Source organism: Spermophilus citellus (assembly GCF_964194105.1).
Source record: "Spermophilus citellus genome assembly, chromosome: 10".
NCBI classification, from domain to species: Eukaryota; Metazoa; Chordata; class Mammalia; order Rodentia; family Sciuridae; genus Spermophilus; species Spermophilus citellus.
In genome coordinates this window covers 72415735-72439379 of record NC_138197.1, presented here as the reverse complement: position 1 = coordinate 72439379, position 23645 = coordinate 72415735, and the positions used below count along the sequence as shown (strand labels likewise).

The window sequence follows — 23645 nt, the reverse complement described above, 5'->3', positions numbered from 1 at the left end:
AGAGAAGGAGAAATAAATGAAGCAAATAATTGCTATATATTTTTTTTTCTTCAGGGAAGGTACATTTAAAAAGGGTGAGAAACATCTCACCAGAGCCCCTTGCTCTGGGATAGGATGTTTTCTTGCATTTTAAGGGTCCTAGCTGGGTACAGTGGTGCATGCCTATAATCCAGTGGCTCAGGAGGCTAGGCAGGAGGTTGGCAAGTTCAAAGCCAGCTTCAGCAACAGCAAGGTGCTAAGCAACTCAGTGAAACCCTGTCTCTAAATAAAATACAAAATAGGGCTGGGGATGGGGCTCAGTGGTTGAGTGCTCCTGAGTTCAATCCCCAGTACCCTTCCATAAATAAATAGATAGATAGATAGTTGAGCCCAGAGGGTAGGGGACCTGACCCGCACAGTTAATCTCTCTTGGAACCTGGCTTAAACCTTGGTCAGGAAGGATGATCCATGTTCCCTTCACTTCCCATCCTCTCCTGACCCTTCTCTCAGGGTTCTGCATGGATGATTTCTATCCTGTCCCTCTGGAGTTGCCCGTTCTGGTGTCCTCTAGGTCTTAGGAGAACAGGCCTCGATGGTGCTGCCTTTAGTTTTCTCCACTAAACACACCCCTATTCTTACTTTGTAAACACACTGCATTTCTTAGGTAAAAACATCTTCTGCTGTAGTTGAAGATTCATAAGGTCATCACACATTGTCTTCCCTCATCAACCAACCTGTTGCCTCCTTCATCCCAGCCTGTAACACTTATCACCTTCTAATATGGTATATAATTTGCCTAGTTATTATCTTTATTGTTTTTTACCTATTTCCCATCACCAAAATATAAGTGCCACCAAGAACGGGGATTTTGTCTGTTATCGGGGATTTTGTCTGTTATCGGCCTCTAGCACTATAAAAACTACATTCCCATCAAATGTAGGAGCAGAGACTAGGGACCACAGGTTTGGGGACAAGAGTGAAGGTTGGGACTGGAGAATTCTGCGTGGGAAGCCCTGGGTGGTGGGCCAAGGATGCAGAGTGGCAGAGTAGGGGAAGGTCAGTTTGGTGCTCTGGCCCTGCCTCCTCCTCGCTCCTGGACCCTCTGTCTTTGGCCCCACTTCCTCCCCTGGCTCAGATTTCTGCTACTGAACAGCTGCCAGTCAGAGGTCCTGTATCATCCTTAGGCCGCTTCAAGGGAAAGATTTCACAAGTGTGTGGTGTTTTCCCCACTACTGAGGGCCATCTGCTCACATCTGCTACTCCCTCTAGGTATTTTCAAGAACCCAGACCCTCTTCTGCCTACTTTTTCATACTCATATAAAACTCCTGGGGTCAGAGGTGGGACTGTAGGATCAAGGCATTTGCCCTGCAAGAAAAAGCCAAGGAAGACTCAAAGTGATGTCTAATGATCTTGGAACTTTTATTGGTCCCTTGCTCCTTGAGGGTCCCCTGCTCCTGCTGCTTCAGCGTCTCAGCACTTTGGTGTCATTGGTCTCAGACACTATTTTGCCATCCACGATCCTGCGGGTGGTGGTCTTTTGGATGGTTTGCATGGAGTTGCTGCTGTCCAGGGCATCATTGAGACTGTAACAGAAGACCAAACCCTGGTCATAAACAGCCCCTAGAGAAGATGGACAAGAAATGGCAGAGAAAAAAGTCTCCTGACCCTTAAATTTATGTCCCAATTTCCCTCAGTCACTGCCTCCAGAAAAGGCAAGGCCAAAAAACCCAAGACCAAACTTCACTTTTACCCAAGGATAGCTAGGGATAATACTTAGCCACCATTCTCTTGTCATGGGAGGAACCTTCTGTAACCACCATTCCCTTGAAGACTCAGGAACACCCCCAGACCAGCCCGTGCTCAGTGGAAACCAATGAACAACTCTTTAGGGTTTCTAAAAACTCTAGATTTGGGGAGAATACCCCTGCTTCTGTAGTGGGGAGACCCCCACTCACTTGAAGTCTTCTCCGTCTTCTAACAGGCGGCGGTAAGTGGCGATCTCAGCCTCCAGCTTGACCTTGATGTTCAGTAGGGCCTCATAGTCCTGGGCCTGGCGCTGCCCCTCTGCTCGTGTCTGGGCCAGTTCTGATTCCAGGTGCAGCAGGACCCCATTGAGCTGTTCCATCTGCATGGAGTAGCGGGCCTCCACTTCCCTCAGACTGTTCTCTAAGCTGGCCTTCTGCAGAGCACAGAAAGGAGGGGTGGGATGCGTTGAGTTCCAGGCTCCTCAGTCTTTACTCTCTGAAACTTTTTTTTCTTTTCCAGTACTAGAGATTGAGCCCAGTGGTGCTACCTACCATTGAGCTACATTCCCAGCCCCTTTTTAAAAAGCATTTTTTTTTTTTTTGAGACAGGGTCTTGCTGGGTTGATGAGGCTGGCTTCCAACTTGTGATTCTCCTGCCTCTGCCTCCTGAATAGTTGGGATGACAGGTGCATGCCACTGCTCCGGGCCCTGAAACTTTTTTTTTTTTTTTTTATATTTATTTTTTAGTTCTCGGTGGACACAACATCTTTGTTGGTATGTAGTGCTGAGGCTCGAACCCGGGCCGCACGCATGCCAGGCGAGTGCGCTACCGCTTGAGCCACATCCCCAGCCCCCCTGAAACTTTTTTGAGGACTTACTGTTTGCTAAGTGCTAGGGTCGAGGGAAGTGGTGGGAAATGCAAAGAAAGATGATGTTGTAAGGAAACTCATGATGGGAAGGTTTGGGATGAGGCAGAGTTGTGCCCAAGGCCAGAGGAGCTGGAACAGGTGATGAGAGGGTGCTCACCAGATTTCTCATGGAGTCCAGGTCAATTTCCAAGGACTGGACTGTGCGTCTCAGCTCAGTGAGTGTTATCTCAGCAGCTCCAATCTCAGCTGTCTGCGAGGTGACCACTGTGGTGCTTTCCTCAATCTGCAGGGGGGTTAGAGTCATCAGGCCCCTCCTTCCCTGGGTGCCTCCCTCTACACCCTAGCAGCCAGCCCTTCCCACTGCATACCTGCTGGGACCAGTACTTGTCCAGCTCCTCTCGGTTCTTCTGAGCCAGCTCATCATACTGAGCCCGGATGTCTGCCATGATCTTGCTGAGGTCCTGAGATTTGGGGGCATCCACCTCCACAGTCAATCCAGAGTTGGCAATCTGGGCTTGAAGGCCTTTGACTTCCTAAATGAGACAGGGCTCAAGATCAGAGTTCTAACCAGGCCCTTCATCTGTGGTGGGCTCTTCTGGACTTCTGCTCCAAAAGGAACACCACCCACTCCCTGCCTGAGCCTGGCACTCACAGGTAGTTTGCTCTGTCTTCACTTCACCAGGTCCTTCCATCTCCCTTCTTCCACAAACCTGCTACTTATACCTCTTCTAGAAAACCCTGTTGGTTCTGCCATCAGCCCTAGATCTCAGTGCTGGGGGCTTCTCTCTGTGTCCTCATCTCCTCTTGCTCACACCAGCTTGGCTTCATTACATTGTAATTCTGGTGAGCCACAGAGCACATGTGTTCTACTGGAACAGGCTAATTATAGCTCAGGATGGTAGGATTTTGCCTGGAGCATTACAGGCAAGTGTTCTGCCACTGAGCTACATCCCCAGCCTGGAAGGCTGGTAGTTCTAAACTTCCCTAAAAGGTTCAAGTCATCAGTGCCGGCAGCTTGCTGTTGGCCTGCCCCATCTATTTCCCCCTCTCCACTGCCTAAGTCCCCCAGGTCCCTGGCCAGAACAGTGGCCCTGCTTGCCTCCTCATGGTTCTTCTTCATGAAGAGCAGCTCTTCCTTGAGAGTCTCAATTTCCGTCTCCAGCTGCAGCCGAGTGATATTGGTGTCATCAATGACCTTGCGGAGCCCATGGATATCACTCTCCACAGACTGGCGCATGGCCAGCTCTGTCTCGTACCTGCAGGTGTAGAGGTATTCAGAAGGGTCCCCGATCTCTGACCCAGAACTCACCTCCTGTGCCCATTGCGAACCAGCAATCAGAGTCAGAAATCAGATGGTAATCCCCTGGCACATGGTGGGGGACAGTATTCAACAGGGTTATATAGGTGAATAGTTAAATGAGTAAACAGACTCTAACTCTCCATTCACACCTGAATAAGATTCCATGGAAAGCTTCAACCTAACTCAGCCCTGGAAACAGATCATTCTTAGCTCCATACCCCACCCCCCACCAAACCCCCAGACTTACTTGACTCTAAAGTCATCAGCAGCAAGACGAGCATTGTCAATCTGCAGAACGATGCGGGCATTGTCCACAGAATTTGCAAAGATCTAAGGGGATTGTGGACAGAGATTGCTCCATGTGGGGAAAGTCAATGATGGGTGGGCTGAGTGTGTGGAATGTTATGTGTTTCAGTGAAACCTTTCCAGTCCCAGGATTAGCTAGAGGCTTGCCCCACTTCCCTCCCTTTCCTGAACTCCCAAATCCCAGTACTCTGCCCCTCCTGCTGGACTGGCTGGCCTGCTAGAGGAAGTTCTCTCCCAGGCTCTCTCCTGGCATTTTTTCTCAGCGCACCTGCTCACCCCCTGCTCTGGGCCCCCCACCCCAGTATCGGCCCCTCCCACAGGTAGGCCTTCTGTTTGCTCCTGGATGACTCAGCCTTAGCCACATCCGCTTAACCCTCCAACTGTCCCCACTTTGCCAGAAGCCAGTGTCTAGGTCCACTTTATAGCCCTTCTCTCATCTTCCCCCACACTGTTCACTCTTGCAAAGCTCATGGCTGTCCCCTTCCCATTATCTCCTGGGGAGGAGGTCTTCATGTCTCCCCACTATCCTTGGGGTTTTAGAGGCTAGTGAGATGGATATTAAAAGGGTGGAAGGAGTCAATGCACCCTACTCCAGTAAAGTCCCTATATCTGGGGAGGGGGGAGTTAAGAAATAATGGATGGCCCGACATGGCCGGGAGTTGGGTCCCCTCCGTCCCTCCACGTCCTTTACCTGAGCGCGCAGCTCCTCGATGGTCTTGAAGTAATGCCCCCAGTCTCTGACCTGGGGTCCCTTCTTTTCCAGATGTTCTCGGATTTTGCTTTCCAGCCTCCGATTATCTGTCTCCAGGCTCCTCACTCTGTCCAGGTAGGAGGCCAGGCGATCGTTCAGGTCTTGCATGGTCTCTTTCTCGTTCTGGATGCCGCCCATTCCCGACAGACCCCCGGCCATCCCCGTCGCCGAGCTCCCGGACCCCCAGCCGCCCCGGAAACTGGAGGAGCGGGACACAGAGATCCGGGAGCCTGAGCCCCCAGCGCCTGCATAGACGCTGGCCGCGCTGCTGGCGGGCCGGACCCGGTGGCTGGGCGACCGGACGGACCCCAGGGACCGGTAGTTGGTGGAGAAGGTGGTGGAGTGGGTGGTGAAGCTCATGCTATCCGGTAAGAAGGCGAGAGACCAGGAGTCAAGGTTCAGGCCGCAGACGGTGGGCAGTCTGCGACCCAAGTTATATCACCGAGGCAGGGGGTGGGGACCTCCCCCAACAGGCCACGCCTCTGCCACCCGAGCCGCCGGTGCAGCCTGAGCCACAGGTGGACCGCGGCAGAGCTGTGCGCCCTAGGTTCCGGCCCTCCAGGGCCACCTCCACCCCCACCCCCTCACCCTTAGCACAGCACTGCGAAGGCCACACTTGCTGGCCAGAAAGGGGTGACTAATCAGGGTCCCAAAGGGCAGCAGGTGTTTTTGGCCTTGAGGCTGTGGTTTCAGTCAGGAAATGACGTTTCTAGTACTCCCCTTCCCCAGATAGAGTAGGGTGCTGATAGATTGAAAATTTGGGGGGTTCTGATGGTATGAGGTGGAGTGGAATGTGGGTCTCACTGTGGATCCTAAAACTGCCTCCCAAGTTCCCTTCCTGCAGCGGGATGTTTGCAGGATCCTGGAATCGTAGGAATTCTGGGGAAGAAAAGCTTGGAGCTGGAGAAGCAGAAGAGAAACAGTCCCGAGCCTCAGATGTCCTGTTTTGCATTCACTGCAGCCTGTGCTTATCCACTTGCCCATAGTCCGCCCGACCACACAAATGTGTATGACCACACAAATGTGTATTCGTAAATACAAGGGACACGTTCCCTCACCCAATAGGTTCAGACTCCTAAACAAACTCTTGTCTCTTAACCCCCTCTTGCATTTTCCCCTCCCCCAATTTACTCCTGGGACCCCTGGCCAGAGTGGAACACTTTGTGATTTAGACAGGGGGCAGGTGACCACTTCCACACCCCAATACCAACATTCTTGAGTAAACATGCTTCAGAAGCACTTACAATTTGGATATTTATTAGGCACCTACTGTGCACCAGGCCCTGTTCTAGGAGCCTCTTATATTCAATGTAAGCATTGAATATAAGAGACCAAAATCCCTCCTGGGAATTGTAATAGGTCCCAAATGGTTTGGGGCCTGAGAGGACAGACAACACCTAGAAACATTCTAGCTGAGACTCTAGCCTGGTCACCAGTCCCCCTCCTTATTAGGACTTTTTTTTTTTTTCTTTTCCTGCCCCTTTTCATAATGCTTTCGGAATTTCAAGCTTGTCCCCACCCCCTGCTAAATGAACTGGGAGAATCTCCAAGGTTCAAGTCATCAGTGCCGGCAGCTCGTTTTTCTGGCAGGACCTGGTTCTACACACTTGGTCTTGATCTTTGCTCTGGAGTGGACCTATTGATTCATATCGAGCTGCCAGATGAACAGAGGCAGTGGGACAGACAGGAGGGTAGGCCTGAGAAGGGAAGGGACCCTGGGAGGAGCCTGGCCAGTGGACCAGGCAAGTGGAGGTACAGGATATGGCTCTGGATTGTTCCAGGCCTGCAGCCTTCTGATGGGGAAAACCCCACAGTACTCCAGGGGAACTGGCCAGGGGAGGGTCAGGGCCTGGAAGACTGGGAGGCAAATGGGATACAAAATAACATACAAACAATGCCCACTGGTTTTGCATGAAGACTTGTGGGATGTTACTGCTTTCACCTGGTTCTAGCCTGCTTTCACCTTTCACTCCCAGAGGGTTCTAGAATTGTCATTTTGTACAAGAATTATGCAATAAAGTGTTTAGATTAAATGTGCCACGGACAGCCTTTTGCTGCTTTTAAAGTCAGCAACTTGGGCACTGTGCTGGCTGTATGACCTTAGAAAAGTCACTTTAACACTGAACTTCAGTTTCTTCACTGAATATAATAAAGTCTGTCCAGTCTGTCTCTTTGTATGGCAATGGATATGAATGTTAATTATCATGCACTCACTCCTCGAACAAATACGAATTACCTACTGCAAAGCAAGTCTCCTATACTCTGAAGAGGCAGAGGTAGAGTGTTGATTTTTTTTTTTTTTTGTACTGGGTATTTATTACCAGGGATTGAACCAGGGACATTTAACCACTGAGCCACATCCCAGGCCTTTTTATATTTTATTTTGAGACAGAGTCTCACTCAGTTGCGTAGAGCCCTCACTAAATTGCTGAGGCTGGCTTTGAATTTGTGATTCTCCTACCTCAACCTCCTGAGCCTCTGGGTTACAGGCATGAGCCACGGCACTATTTTAAAGATGGCTCAAGGGATATGAGTTCTCTAAATCATGTAAGACTCCTGAGGGACTTTGAAGTCTATTAACAATGAAACAGATCCCAGAATTCTTATCCAGGCCCTTTTGCAGATCTCCTTCTAATCCTTGCCCCACCTCAGCTGCTTGGGGCCTTCTGGGGCCTATGGAGGCTCAGGCTGGGGCCTGGGGGTGGAGAGCTGCCAGTTGCACTTTATCTTCCATAGCTAACGTTGATGACCACATTCCTGACCTCTTGCAGCATAGGGGGCAAATACCGACGACCACAGACATCCAGTGCCAGCCTGCCCTTTTCCACCACTTCCAGATTCCTCTGTGGTTCCAGCCCTTCACTTGGTCTGATAGCTTCTGGGGGAGAAGGAGAGAGGGGCATGAGGGGGGAGTTCACTGCTGGGATTCCCAGCACTGGGCTCTGCAGTGGGGGTAGAGGCAAGGTGTAGAGGGGAATAGGGTGGTTGTGAAACCAGCCCTGGGAGAGCAGAGGAGGAGGGCCCCTGGTGAGAAGCTTTCCTAACAAAGATGTGTAAAGAGCCTCAGCAGAGGAGGGTCCTGAAGAAAGGGAAATAGTTCTCCTCCCCCATCTGCCCTGCATTCCTGTGTACTGCCGAGGGGGAGGGGAACCTGCAAGGCCGGTTTAACTCAGAGTAAACTCAGAGATGACTCTGATATGTTGGGTCCCTCCTGCCACCCCCTCCCTGTGTTCTCCCACCATGGGCTGCAGCTGACTCATTGGGAAAATTAGATGGTGGGGGATTAGAGGATTAGGGAACATTATGAGGGTCTGATGTCCTTTAGCTCTGCTTTATCATCCAGGCTGGAAGTTTCTTGTCCAGAGCTGAGGAGGGAGGCGTTTAGAATAGCAACTGAGGCAGGAGGGCGGGGATCTCTAGATGAAATAAGGAGGGACTGATTCCCATCCTCTTCAAGGACTGAGTGACACCAGTGTGTTGGAGAGAGGGGTCCATATTCAGTTGTACAATTAAGTGTGGTAAATAAATAAATAAATAAATAAATAAATAAAAGGAAGGGTGAGCCGGGTGCAGTGGTGCACGCTTGTAATCCAGAGAGGCTCTCTGGCTCTCTGGAGGCTGAGACAGGAAGATTGTGAGTTCAAAGCCAGCCTCAACAATGGCGAGGCGCTGAGCAACTCAGTGAGACCCTGTCTCTAAATGAAATATGAAATAGGGCTGGGGATGTGGCTCAGTGGTCAAGTGCCCCTGTGTTCAATCCCAGGTACAAAAAAAAAAAGGAAGGGGTGGTGTTGTTGAGAGGGTTGGAGGAGTGAAAGCATGAGGGGGTCACCTATGAGGCTTCCCTGAGAGGAGGCCCTGGGAGCCTTGCTAAAGGGCCTCCTGGAAAAGGTGCAGAATGGGCATGTGGGGGGAGCTCCATACATAGTTTAGGTTTAAATAATGAAAGAGATGTGCTAAGAGGTGGGGCAGGAACCAAAAAGTGCAGTTTAGCAGACTGAGGAAAGACAGGGAAGGGGGTAAAGAGGTAGGTAGAACTTTGGAGGCAAAGGGTGAAGGGGTACAGCTGGGGTGTGGTGTGCAGGACCCAGTCTGAATCTTAAACATGGGGAATTTCTCTCAGGCACCCCTGTGCATTTGAAGGCCCTGGCACTATGTGCAGGCTAGAGTTGGAGCTGTGCTCTGAGGGTTTGGGGCAGGCAGGGTTCGAGGATGGATGTGCTGACACATTTTAATTTGCTTCAGTTGGGATTGTACTCAAAAGATTGCTCCCCAAGAATAAAAAGGAAAAGTCAGTGTCCAGAGCGCTTAGCTGCCCAGGATGCTGTAGGTGCTGAAACTTAGAGAGAATTCTAGAAGCTTCCTCATCTCCCAGTCCATCCTTCTCTAGCAAAGCCACCTCTCCCCACTAAGAGATGGCCTTACCTGTTTTCATATCCTCTCTGGTGCTCCTGGTCTCTCCTCAAGTATAATTCCAATACCCCAATGCCATCCCCATTACCGCACTGGACTCTGCCCAGAGAAAGGTGGCACCCAGGGGTGAACATAGCACTTGGTATCAAAAGATCTGGATTCCAACGGCTAGCTGCATGATCTTGAATAACTTGTATTAGCCTTCATCTCCTTGTCTGGAGGGTAAGGATTATAGCAATATCTGCTTCTGAGAAACTGATGTGACTCCATTTTTGAGAAACCAGCTTTTTCCTCAAGGTCTGTCCTAAGGAAGGGGGCATGACCCTTGTCCTGGGAAAAACCTACAGAACCTTTCTAGGCACATACCCACCCTGCTGAGTTGTTTGTCTGCAAATAATAGGAGAGATCTGTGGTGCCAGGTGTCCCTGACTCAGTTAGGCTAGGTGAGGACTCATAGCAACCTTCTAGCAACCTCCAATCAGCATGAAACAGGGAAAATACCTGGGATGCCAGATGACCCCCAGTAGTTTATGGTGGTTGATAACATGTTGGGAAACCATGTAGTTTAGCACGTACCCCCCTCGTGGCTTAAACCTCTTGTACTAACCAATCACCCCTACCCAACTTGTTCCGCCAGTGAATGTGCTAATTAATGTTAAGAGTTGTTGTTTGACTTTCCTGCGGTATGGAATGATTTGCTGTGTGATGTTGTGACGCATAGAGTATCCCCCCAAACCTATAAAATCTCACTGAACAAAGGTCCGGGACTCACTCCCTGGGACCGCTGCGTCGAGACTGGTTGTGAGTCCAGGCTCGAGCTTACAATAAAGACTCTTGTGTGATTGCATCAGATTCAGCTCCTGGAGGTCTATTGGGATCCCACAAATTTGGCATTACACTTCAGGAGTTTCCATAGAGCTAGTAGTGCACGTCTGTAATCCTAGCAATTTGGGAGGCTGAGGCAGGCGGATTTCGAGTTCAAAGCCAGCCTCAGCAATTTAGTGAGGCCCTAAGCAACTCAGTGAGACCCTGTCTCTAAATAAAATATTTTTAAAAAGGGTTGGAGATGTGGCTCAATGGTTAAGTGTCCTGGTTCAATCCCTGGTACCCCCCCCCCAAAAAAAAAAAAAGTTTCCATGGGAATCAAATGAGACAATCTGCTGGAAGACCTTTGGGACAATTGAAAAGTCTCCTCTCTTATCTGGTTTGCCTCTACCTTCTGCTTCTCTTCCTAGCCTCCTGGTTCCTTTTGCTTCCTTCTCATTGCTATTTCTTTCCTTTCAGCTTGGGCCTAGGGCAGTCTCTGGAAAAGGGGGGGAGGGGCGGTGTGTGGAAGAGAAATGGAAGAGTGGCCGGAGAACCAATTTCAAAATCATCTAGGCTATCAGCCATGAGTCACATCTCTCCCTATCTTTGCTTCAGCTGACCTGCCAGAAGTGCCCCAGGGTGAGGGACTATGCTGTGAGCAGCTGGGACAGCAAAGCCTTTAGAGCCTTCAGCAGTAATACAGCCTGGGGAGCCTTTTTACAAATTGGAAAGAAGCAGCTTCTGTGCTGTCTCCTTGGCCAGGGGTCCTGCCAGAATGCCCTGCACAGCTATAGGCAGGAGTCCCCTCTGGAACCACCCATTGAAAGAATATGGGGGCAAACCCCATGTGTGTTGGGGTGGGGAAGGGAAGGACAAGGATCAGAGAATAGAAGTGACAGTCTGCACCAGGGGGTTTGGGGCAAGAGAAAAGGGCCTCAGACCCTGGTCAGCTCCTAGGAAGAGATCAGGAGGGCTAATTGTCACAAAACCCAGGGAGGATGACTTTCATGGAGGGGCAGTCTACAGCGTCCGATGAACAAAGTGATGAAGGACATGGATGATGAGGGCAGGCAGACACTTGAGCAGAAGGATAGAGCCGGGAGGAGGGTGGCAGAGGACTGAGGAGGACGAGGCAGTGAGTGTCCACATAGGGACAGAGTTTGCACTGTGCTTTCAAGAAGTGTGTCAAGAAGGAAAGGAGAAAACAGGAGGACATCTCATTGTAGTGGCGGAGAGGGGATGGCAGTTTCCTTAAGCTAGGAAAGGACCATGTAGTCAGGCCGGTGGCAGTTACCTCAGCAATGATGACAGTGTAGTTGCTGCTATGCTGGACAGAGTCCAGAGAACCAGGGACACCAGTAGCAGTAACCACTATCTAGCCCAAGAATCTTGGGGAAGTGACATTGAAGCTGAATCTTGAAAAGTGATAGTACTAGTAGGTGGCAGAGCGGGATTTGACACGTGGAACCTCTACATGTTCCTGCCTCTCCTCCAATCTCAAGAATAGGCCTGACGCTGGGGTGCCTGTGGCAAGCTGTGTGATCCACCCACAATGCATAAAAGGATGTGTGAATAATTCTGAGATCCCACTGAAGGTTACACAGTATGGCTTTATGATGAGACAACCACATAAGAAATACTCTGTATCCTAAGGGAGGGAGGGGAAATGGTGGGCTTCCCTGAGGTGAGAGAGCAAGAGTCTGAACTTCAAACACTGTTGAAGTGGCTCACACTGGGGCAGGCGGGTGAGGAAATGAAGGAAATTAAAAGATCTCAGTTGAAAAGGAGGAGTACAGGCACTCATGGGGGCTCATGTGACTTTTGTCAGCCAGGGGTAGTTGTGCATGCATCTAGTTCTAGCTACTTGGGAGGCTGAGGCAGGAGGATCTCTTGAGCTAGGAGTTCAAGGCCAGACTGGGCAACATAGCAGATCATCTCCAAACAAACAAATGAACAAACAAAGCAGCTGTGGAATATTAAGGAGGGATTATCAGAGGAATTTGGGGTCAGAACCGTCATTCAAGAGGGGGCTGAGTTGGGCACGGTTGTGCAGACCTGTAATTCCAGTGGCTTGGGGGGCTGAGGCAGGAGGATTCAAAGCCAACCTCAGCAAAAGTGAGGAGCTAAGCAACTCAGTAAAACTGTCTCTAAATAAACTACAAAATAGGGTTGGGGATGTGACTCAATGGTCGAGTGCCTCTGAGTTCAATCCCCAGCCCCCCAAAAAAGAGGGGGCTAAAGGCCCTGAAAACCATGGAGTTAAGGATCTTAAAGAAAAGAGAGGATGGGAAAAAGCATAGACTTTGGAGTCAGACAAAGTTTGAAGCCTAGGTTGAAGCCTAGTTTGTTTATTTGTTGAGTGACCTTGATCAAGTTGGGTACCAAGTTAGTGAGTCTTGTCTGTTTTGCAGGGCACATGATAGGGCCCAGGTACAGCAGGTGCTTTTCAAGGGTACTCCTCTGCCCACTTCTTCTGGAAGAATCACCAACCTGGAGGTTGAAGTCCTTTAATTTGTTTCCATTCCTCGGTGAGCTGGGAATACAAAGACAAATAAAAATAGACAATAATAGCTGGACACAGTTGTACATGCTTGTAATTTCAGGTACTGAGGAGGCTGAGGCAGGAGGATATCAAGTTTGATGCCAGCTTTAGTCACTTAGTAAGACCCCCATCTCAAAATTTTAAAAAGTAAATAATTTTTTTGAGATCCCATTGAAGGTCACATAGTGTGGCTTTATGATGATGAGACAACCTGGTCTGATTCTGGTGGCTGAGGCAAGAGGATTGCAAGTTCAAGTCCTCCCTTGACAACTTAGTGACACCTGTTGCAAAATTAAGACTGACATGGATGGTGCATGTCTGTAATTCCAGGGGTTTGGGAGGTTGAGAAAGAAGGATCACAAGTTCAATGTCAGCCTCAGCAATTTAGTGAGACCCTATCTCAAAATAAAAAAATGAAAAGCACTGGGGGTGTAGCTCAGTGGTAGGTGCCCCTGAGTTCAATCCCCAATGCCAGGGAATGGGAGAGACAATAATAAAGGAGATTATTAGTGGGGAGAGATAATTGCATAAACAAAATACAGTATGATTGGTTCTATGAAAAGATGCAACATACTGTCAGAGGATAGAGTAACTCTTTTAATTTACTATTTGTAAGGCACCTGCTATATGCCAGGTATATTCTAGACTCTGGGGATACAGCAAAGAAAAACCAGGATGGAGTTGCTGCTCTTATGAAGTTTTCATTCCAGGTGCTGAAGAATGGGGGTCACCGAGGTGAACTCATGGAGGAGGAATTCTTGTGCAGGGCTTAAAATAAATGATAGCACCAGGCATGGTGGCACATTCCTGTAATCCCAGTGGCTCCGGAGGCTGAGACTGGAGGATCACAGGTTCAAGGTCAGCTTTAGTAATTCAGTGAGGCCTTAAGCAACTGAGCGAGAACCTTTATCGGTTTTTTTTTTTTTTTTTTGTATGTGGTGCTGAGGATCGAACCCATGCCAGGCGAGCGCACTACCGCTTGAGCCACATCCCCAGCCCCGAGAACCTTTATCAAAATAAAACATAAAAAGGGCTGGGGATGTTGTTAGGTGGTTAAGCTCTGGGTTCAATCCCGGGTACAAAAAAAAAAAAAAAAAGTAGGAACTTTCTGGAGAGACACAAGGATTAAGAGGAATACTTTCCAGATAGAATGATCACCAGCACTGTAACATGATATAGCACCCAACAGCATACGAACTCTTCTGTTTCAGATCTGTATGTCTTACTGGTCACTGGATATTATCCCTAATCTTATTCATATAACTCTTTAACCTATGATCTTCCCACGTCTGTTATTATTTTTTGCTTTCTGCTTTAACAAATTTTAGATTTATTGAGGTGTAATTTGCATGCAGATCATTCACTCTTTTTAGGTATACAGTTCAGTTGGAATTTGACAAATGAATGCAGTTGTGGAACTGCTACTAAGATCAAAACAAAGTTCATTTCATCACCTTGATGTGTTTTGCCACATTCCTTCAGAGTCAGTCTCTCACCCCCTGCCTTCAGCTCTGGCCATTCCTGATCTGTTTGCTGTTCCTGTAGTTTTTCCTTTTCCATATTATCTTATAATTTGAATCATTTGGTGTGTAGCTTTTTTTTTTCTTTGACTCCCTTAGCTTAGCATAATGTTTTGGGGATTCAACCTATGTTGTTGCAGGTATCACTAGTCACCCCCCACCCCTTTAAAAATTGTCCTTTTTGTCCATTTTAGGAAGTTATTCTAGTTTATTCATTTATCACTAGATGGATAATTGTGTTCTTCTAAATTTATAGTTGTCATGAATAAAGCTGTTTGTCTTTGTGTGAATGTATGTTCTCATTTGGATAAAAAGCCCAGGAATAGTTTGCTGGGTTGCACAATAAGGGTATGTTTACAAGAAACTGCCAAACTATTTTTTTTCTTTCTTTCTTTTCTCTTTTGGTACTTGGTATTAAACCCAGAGGCACTTTACCACTGAGCCATATCCCTGGACCTTTTATTTATTTTTTTTTATTTTGAAACAGAGTCTCACTAAATTGCTGAGGCTGGCCTAGAATTTGTGATCCTCCTGCCTCAGTCTCCTGAGTCTGGGATTACAGGTGTGGGCTAGGATCACCCAGGTATTATTTCTTCTCCTCCTCCTCCTCCTCCTCCTCCTCCTCCTCCTCCTCCTCCTCCTCCTCCTTCTTCCTAGGGATTTAACCACTGAGCCATAATCCCCAGCCTTTTTTCTTTTCTTTTTTATTTTAAGACAGGGTCTTGCCAAGCTGCTTAAGGCCTCCCTAAATTACTGAGGCTGACCTTAAATTTGAGATTTTCCTGCTTCAGCTTCCCAAACTGCTGGGATTACAGGTGTGCACCACCACACCTGGCATACTACAGCCTTTTCAATGAATTTTTCCTTGTATCTCAGTTCAAATATTGCTTCCTCAGGAAGTTTATCTAATGCCTTCAAGTTAATGTACTCTCATAGGATCACATTTCACTAAAAGTTATTTATATGGGCTGGGGATGTGGCTCAAGTGGTAGCGTGCTCGCCTGGCATGCGTGCGGCCCAGGTTCGATCCTCAGCACCACATACAAACAAAGATGTTGTGTCTGCCGAAAACTAAAAAATAAATACTAAAAATTCTCTCTCTCTCTCTCTCTTAAAAAAGGTTATTTATAGCAGTTTGTACTTATATTTGCATTAATCAGTTTTTAAATTCTTTCTTTCTTTCTCTCTCTCTCTCTCTCTCTCTCTCTCTCTCTCTCTCTCTCTCTCTCTTTCTTTCTTTCTTTCTTTCGTACTGAAGATTAAACCCGGGGGCACTTGAACCACTGAGATACATCCCCAGCCCTTTTTATATTTTATTTTGAGACAGATATTGCTAAGTTGTTTAGGGACTCGATAAATTGCTGAGGCTGCCCCAGCCTCTTGAGTCACTGGGATTATAGGTGTGTGCCACTGTACCTGCTCTATTTATTTATTTTTATTTTGTTGTACTGGGGATCAAATCCAGGACCTCATGCTAGGCAAATCCTCTACCCCTGATCTACATCTCCAGCCTTTCATTAATGTTTATTATTTAGCCACTTTCTTTTTTTTCACATGGATATAACTTTTTATTTTCATTTTAATATTGTTTTAAAATGCATAGCATTATATTTGTAAGTGAATTCAGTACTTTTATCTTTTTTATTTTTGAGAATAAAATAAAAGAGAATTCTTTTATTCAGTCACTATCTTTCTTGCCAACTATTTCATAAACTCCAGGGGTTGTGTCTATTTTGCTTATCCTTGTTTTCTCAGTACCTGTGCTTATTAGGTGCTCAGTAAATATTTGTTGAATATATGAGGAACCAATAAATAGTGGAGAAAGAGGCAGGGGTTGAAGCAGGAAAGTTTGTGAGCACAAGGTCAAAAAGGGCCTTGTCAACCATGAAGACTTGCAATTCCCTGATTCTCAACTTTTGGTTTTGGGATGCAGGTGCTCAGATGTGAATAACCACCAGTTGTACAAATTAATACTCTCTGGAGTCTGGGCCTATATATCTAATATGTTCCGTAGGAATATACCAAAGGCTGAGGGCCACTGTTTCAGGATCTGTGGAGACACTGAGGTTTAAAGTAAAGAATTGTCATCATTGATGTGGATGCAGTGATGTACACCTGTCATCTCAGTGACTCTGGAGGCTGAAGCAGGAGGATTGCAAGTTTGAGACCAGCCTCAGCAACCTAGCGAGGTCCTAAACAGCATAGTGAGACCCTGTCTCAAAATTAAAAATAAGAAGGGCTGGGGATGTAGCTTAGTGACGAAGTGCCCCTGGGTTCAGTCCCCAGTACCAGACCAAAAAAAAAAAAAAAAAAAAAAAAGAGTTGTCATGATCAGAATTGCATTTTGGGGGCTGGGGTAATGGCTCGGTGGTAGAGCACTCACCTAGAATGTGTGAGGCCCTGGGTTCACAGTGCCCCATAAAAATAAATAAATAAAATAAAGGTATTGTGTCCAACTACAACTTAAAAAAAAAAAAAAGAGAATTGCATTTTGGCAAACTGGTTCTAGCTAGCTTAGATTTGAAGGGATAAGAGTAGAGGTCACTTACAACCCTCTACCATTAATAATAAGCTAATAAGCTAAGAGGGAATCCTTACTACATAGTGGAAAAGGTAAACTTAAGAGAAATTCCGAAGATGGAATTGGCAGAACTTGGTGTCTAAGTGGATGGAAGGGACAACAGTAACTGGCACATACTGGGCAGTGAGGACAGGCCAGGCTTTACCTGTATCACGTTATTTAACCTCATAACTGTTAGCCTGTTAACATAGCTATCGTCTGGTTTAAAAGTTAAATCAAGCTGACCCCATTCTACCCAGATGCCTCCCCCCTGCTCCCCGTTCCTTCCAGCAAGAGCCCACTCCTACAGAGGCTGACACGGGCACTCTGATCACAATGCTCACAGATGTTAGCCTACTTTCCACGTATATGCAGAGGCTGCCAGTGCTGGGAACTTGGCAGCAATGTGCTTGCCCCTCCTGCCCTCTCCCCTTGTGGTTTTTAGGGGTTTGAATCTTGTTTTTCGCCTGCAATAGCAAGGGCTAAGCCTGCCCCTAATGCATAACTTAGATTCTGACTTATAAAAAGTAATGCTCAGAGGAGGTTGCTGCTGTTTCTCTGCACAGAGGTAGCCTGTCAAGTTTCTGACAATAAATCTGCTCTTTGCTTGTCCTTGGTGTGTACGAGTGGTCAGTCCTGGGCCCAGTTTCCTTTCATTGGAAAGCAAGATCTCCTGAGGATCTTGCTCTCTCCTCAGGGGGATCAGAGCTGCTTTGGGACCCTAACCGGGTCCCAGATTTTTGACCCAACTTACTGAGGCCATCACCAAATATACAAATTTAATGTCAGCAGCCCTAATGGCAGGCTCCTTCCACACTTTATCTGTGGATCTGCACCTGATAACCACAAGAAACTCAGACGATTAAAGAAGGGTCTTGAGTCTCCTCAACAGTTACTTTTAGATAAGGTTTTCTTCAACTGGGAGGATAAAACCAAAAAGAAAAGAAGAAAACAACTTAAAATTAAATATCAGCTCTTGGCCTCCACAATTCAGGGCCAAAAACCAGGACCCTGTCTCCTATGTAGACAGCCTGGACACTGGGCAAGAGCCTGCCCTAACCTGAGGCTTCCCACTGAGCCCTGTCCCGAGTGTGAGGAATGGAGACACTGAAAGGTTGACTGTCCTCAAGGAAAACACCCCTCCTCTCAAGTGCAGCCAGTTTCTTAGGTCTCCTAATACATCAAAGAGCCTCAAATTACAGGAATAATAAATAGTCAAACAGCAGATAAATATTCCACTTCTAAAGAGATTTTAAAGACATAAGAAGCCAACAGGCCCCAAAGTATTCAACTCCTCCCAGCCTACAACACAAAAGAATGACTTCAAAACTCTCCCTCCCGCTCTCTCTTTCTCATCCTCTCATGCTGCTAAACTGAAACAATTAACAGAAAAATTCTCTCATGTTGCTGAACTGAAATTATTAGTAGCTATATCATTTTTTCCTGGGATTCTTATTTTTACAATTCTATATTTTGAGTTCATAATTTTCATCCTGTGCACCTAAATTATAATTTCTGATCAGACCTGTTTTATAGAGGCCACTTTACAAAAATTGACTCTTTTTTTTAAAGAGAGAGAGAGTGAGGGCTGGGGATGTGGCTCAAGCGGTAGCGCGCTCGCCTGGCATGCGTGCGGCCCGGGTTCGATCCTCAGCACCACATACCAACAAAGATGTTGTGTCCGCCGAGAACTAAAAAATAAATATTAAAAAAAAAAATTCTCTCTCCTCTCTCGCTTTTTAAAAATAAATAAAGAGAGAGAGAGAGAGAGAGAGAGAAAGAGAGAATTTTTTTAATATTTATTTTTTTCAGTTTTCGGCGGGCACAACATCTTTGTTGGTATGTGGTGCTGAGGATCGAACCCGGGCTGCACGAATGCCAGGCGAGCGCGCTACCGCTTGAGCCACATCCTCAGCCCCCAAAATTGACTCTTAATCTAATAAATTTCAAAAGTTGTAAGGCCTTTACTTGTTGTTCTATGTACTGACTTGTCCATGTGTGTCAGAACGAACATATAGAGAGCTCATAAACTAAAATTAAAAACTGGATCCAAATACCTTTGATTTATATGATTTAAAGGTTCAATGTAAGTTGGGTAGACAAACAAAAATAAAGATATCTTTAAAATTACTTAACCCAAGTCTCTCTAGGTGGTCAACAACTAATGAAATGTTAACATCTATAAGATGACTAATATCTATTGTTTCTAAGACTTCTCTTCAACAAGGGAAAAATTACTAATACTATTTAATACACTTGTCTGATATCTTTTTTTTTTTACAGTAAGTAAGTAAATTAAGCTTAACATGTATTAGATTTGACACCTATGGAAGTACTCATAAATGTGTTTGTTAGAGACATCCGTTAATCTACAAAATTAATATGCTAACTATTAAGTATAACATCAAGTACTCTTAGCTCCTTAAAGTCCATACAGTAACATTATTGGTATTTTCATAGATTGGTAAATGAAAACGGGGATTAAAAAATGCTCTGTGTCATTACTTAAAATAAGATTACTAAAAATTTAAAGTGCCAAACAGGTGTAATTCTATATACTTGAACATTGTGTTTTCATGAAATGGTAAACAGATGTAATTCTATATACAAAGGTTTATAGAAGATTTCTATATACAAAGGTCCAAAAGCTTTCAAGTGTGTTTCAATTAGACTATTATAAATAACAAAATATTCCTTCTCATTAAAATGAAGTAATTTATCTAGATTCAGAAATTTATAAGAATTGTTTCAAAATGTAAACATAAAAAGGGGTTAATAGAAAAGAGAAATTAGAATTTCTAGGTACGAAAACTAAAACAAGAGAGTTTAATTGAGAAAGAACGTCTATGTAAAGAATTGGCAAATTTCAAGAAGCTTAATTATTTTTGTGTGTGGAATAATCAGTCAAAGATATTCAAAGTTTTTCTCTAAGGTCAAAATGTTAATGTAATGATGTAAAACAGAGTTTAATCCAAGTGTTAAAGTAACAAGAATTTCTTGAAACATTAATTTTACTCTTAACATTGTGGCTATTAAGTTTTTTCTTTTTCTTTTTCTTTTTTTTGAAACCAGGGATTGAATTTAGGGGCACTTGACCACTGAGCCACATCCCCAGCCCAATTTTATATTTTATTTAGAGACAGAGTCTCACTGAGTTGCTTAGCCTATTGCTGAGACTGGCTTTGAACTCGAGATTCTTCTCTCAGCCTCCCAAGCCGCTGGGATTACAGGTGAGCGCCACTGCACCTGGCTGCTATTAACGTTTATTCTGTAGAACAACTAATCTTAGAAAGATTAAAGTTTATAGGACTGTGGTTAAACAACAGCTGTTATTTTGGAGTATTATACTATGTTACAAAGTCTAGGTTTTTCTTTAAGAGCTAAACTTGATTAATATAATGACATCAATATGATTATGGTACTAATATATTAAATGTATTCATTTCTTCCAGGTATACAAGTCTTTAAGGTAAAAAGGTTAAAAACAAAAACAAAAGCATTTTATTGAACTGGTATTCTCCAAACTAAGGTTATCTGGTAGACTTATAAGGATAACAATTTTATTGAAGATTTATTTATGTCATTTAATGTTTTATGACTAGATCTGTTATCAATAAGATTTATAAAGTTTGATGTTACCTTTTACATTGGAATAAAATTTAAATGTATTTTTAAGTTAATGAGAGACTAATCTGTTTAAAGGTTAATATTGTAAAACACAGAAACATTTTGCTACTTTTCCACAAAAAAGGTTAACACTCTCTCAACCTTTCTTTAATTCATGTTTTAAATGTAATGTCATATTGTTAGCTGACATTCATGTGGACTCAGGAAACACTATATGTAAACTTTATAAAATGATATTTAAGGAAGAGACAAAAATCACCTTCACAACTAAAACACTTTACCTAAAATTCATCAAGAGCCTCATCCTAAGATAAGGCCCATCTTATTACATGTTAAATGGCTCAAAAACATGTCAAACTTCAACTCATTTAAATTTATGTCCAAAAGAGTAATGTTTAATGTAAAGATTACTGTAATTTGAATCAGTTATAATATATAAGGCAGCCAAAATTAAACATAGCTGTTACATAAACTAGACATTTTTACTCTTGTTAATTTCATTTTGTATTTTCTTTGTAAACTTTATGACTATTGCTTATTAATGTTTTACAGACTGTGGGCCCTTAAGAAGTCCCTACAAATCTCTCCATTCAAATTTATATATGGGCATCCAATGATGCCACCCACTATACGATCCCAGCCCCCAACTATTCCACCATACCTTTTAACCCCACAATCAAAGTCTACCATTCCTCAGCTTTGGGACGGTTCCTCACAATGGCAACCCCACACTTTGTAGAGACCCTCCTAAATGGTGCACTAGATAAATGGATGACTTTAACAGTCATATTATTCAATGTCAGAGACTGTTGCTTAACCACCCTCCATTCACCTTTGTCCTCCCAAGGGCCCTTAACCCCACCTCCCAGAGGCCAGAAGATGATCCCTAAGAGCCCCTCCACAACTGTGAGGGTATACTTGACCAGGTGAGCTCAGGAAGGCCTGACTTGACCGATGTTCCTTTGGCTGAGGCTGAAGCCATCCTGTTTATGGATGGCAGCAGCCAAGTCATAGATGGGGCTCAGAAGGCTGGAGCCATGGTCACAACGGAAACAGAAATCATTTGGGCTCAAATACTCCCCACTGGGAACCTCAACCTGGACACAGCAGGGGAAGCTTATTGGCCTTATACAGGCTTGAAGGTACGGAAGGTAAGAAAGTAAACATTTACACACACAATAGATATGCACATATGAATGGAGCCACCTACAGGAAGGGGGGTTGCTAACTGCTGAGGAAAAGCCCATAAAAATAATAGCACACACCAAACTAGGAAAGCCATTAACTTATTAAACTCAAACAAAAGCTCTCTGGCGACTCTTCCTCTTCCTCTCTCACCAGCCTGTGGAACCCTATCCTTACTTGGGTCTTACTCCTCCTGGGACCCCTCACTGCCATGATTTTTTTGCCTGGATTTTGTTACCATGTGTTTTTAAGTATTAACCATTATGGAAACCATCATGGCAAGGATCAAACCTTCACCAACCGAAGAGTCAATCAGATGCTCCTGGAAAATCAGATGCTCCTGAGAAGACATGTTCCCACCAGAAGAAACGCCCTTCTAGGACCTGCCTCTGCCTCTGTCTTAACCCCCATTTAGCAGGAAGCAGCTACAAGAAGAGTGCCCTTCGCTCACCAGCCCCCCCCCCCCCAAATCCTCTTATCCAAACCAAAAGGGAGGAATGTTAACATCCTCAGAACCTGAGGTGATGCCTGGCTTCTTGCTTTGGAGATGGAGTGATGTTGCCCAGACAGGGAGTGTGAGAGAATGTGAGGCCTGGAGGGTGACATTAGATAATGACTTCAGTTTGGAGCCTGTATTGGTTTAGATGTGTCGTCCCCCAAAAGCTCACATGTGAGACAATGCAAGAAGGTTTGGAGGAGAAATGATTGGGTTATAGCCTTTACCTAATCAGTGAATTAATCCCTGATGGGACTGACTGACTGGTAACTGGAATGAAGATGAAAGGAAGGAAGGAAGGGAAAGGAAAGAAAAGAAAAGAAAAGAAATGGGTCTGTGGTGTCCATGAGAGTTGGATTTTGACCTGGGAGCCATCATCCCTAAGAGTGGATGGGATTGCCTAGAAGAGGAGGTGGAGACAGATTCCAGTACTCAAGGCTGAGACTCCTAATCTGGGCCTTGTGAGTGGATTTCCCTGAGTCCATGTGCCCCTTGAATTGTACAGGAGAAGCTAGGCAGTATGGGGTTGTCTTTAAGAGTCTCAAAGGGATGTATGACCCACCAAGATTAAGGACTATGGATATAAGCACCAGGTATATATAAAAGGATTCAATGAAGAGTAGGAAGGGGTGACCAGAGAAATGGTTAGAAACTCAGGAGATGTCAGGAGACTAAGGTTGGGCAATTTAGCTAGACCCTGACTCAAAATTAGGACTGAGGATATAGCTTGGGAGTAGAGTGACCCTGGGTTCAATCCCTAGTACCAACAACAACAAGGTCTTCCTGAGTTGCTTAGGGCCTTGTCTTTGCCGAGGCTGGCTTTGAACTCTTGATCTTCCTGCCTAAGCCTCCCAAGCTGCTGGAATTACAGGTGTGTGCCAATGAACCCAGCTACCCTTCCTTTGTTTTAAGGAAGAAGTGTTTTGAACATGGGTGTAAGTAGAAGAGAAAAATCCCGCCTGGATGTGGGTGGGAGGAGCACAATAAGAGAGAGAAGACATTGACGGGCAGGCTCTCAGAAGCGGGATTCAGCACAGGTGGAGGGCCTGTGCCTGGGCCGAGGGAGCGCCACCTCCACCCCAAGAAAGAAGCAAGGGCGGCAGTGGAGATGCGTAATAGGCAGAAGACATTATTAAGAATGTGGTGGCAGCAAAGGGGCCCCTCCAGGCACCAGGAGTTTATGACTGTGGTGACTAGCAAAGAGAAGGAGCAAGGTGCCATCAGTTCTCATTCCCATTGTTCTGGGCTCTTCTGTTCTGAAGCTCTTACTGTCTTTCTCTAGCTGGGTCACCCTCATCCAGGAAGCCTTCCCTGACTGATACCGCCACTTGACCCTCTTCCAGAAGCTGGCTCAGTTCCCCACTCCTCCTTTCCTCCAGCCCTGAGGCCAAGAGCTCCCTGGGTTTGTCTGTCTCTGGTCCTGGTTGAGAAGGCACACAGAAGCAAGACGAGAACTCAGGTGTCCATAAAGTGGGTGACTTCACCCTCAGGACTGTCCCTCCCCAGTTCTCAGGTCCGGCTCTGCCCACAAGGGGGTGCTAGGT

At 45.7% G+C, this 23645-nt stretch overlaps 1 protein-coding gene across 1 annotated transcript; it reads right to left on the bottom strand.

Annotated features, from left to right (window-relative positions):
* Positions 1-1442: 1442 nt before the first annotated feature.
* KRT18 (keratin 18) lies at positions 1443-5424 on the bottom strand (the record flags this gene model as incomplete). The annotated part of the gene is made up of 7 exons (XM_081310918.1): positions 4892-5424; positions 4142-4224; positions 3694-3850; positions 2963-3127; positions 2752-2877; positions 1936-2159; positions 1443-1563 (listed from the first exon to the last, which is right to left on the bottom strand). The coding sequence occupies exons 1-7, from the start codon at positions 5309-5311 to the stop codon at positions 1443-1445; spliced, it is 1296 nt and encodes a 431-aa protein (XP_081167044.1). The 5' UTR covers positions 5312-5424.
* Positions 5425-23645: the final 18221 nt, after the last annotated feature.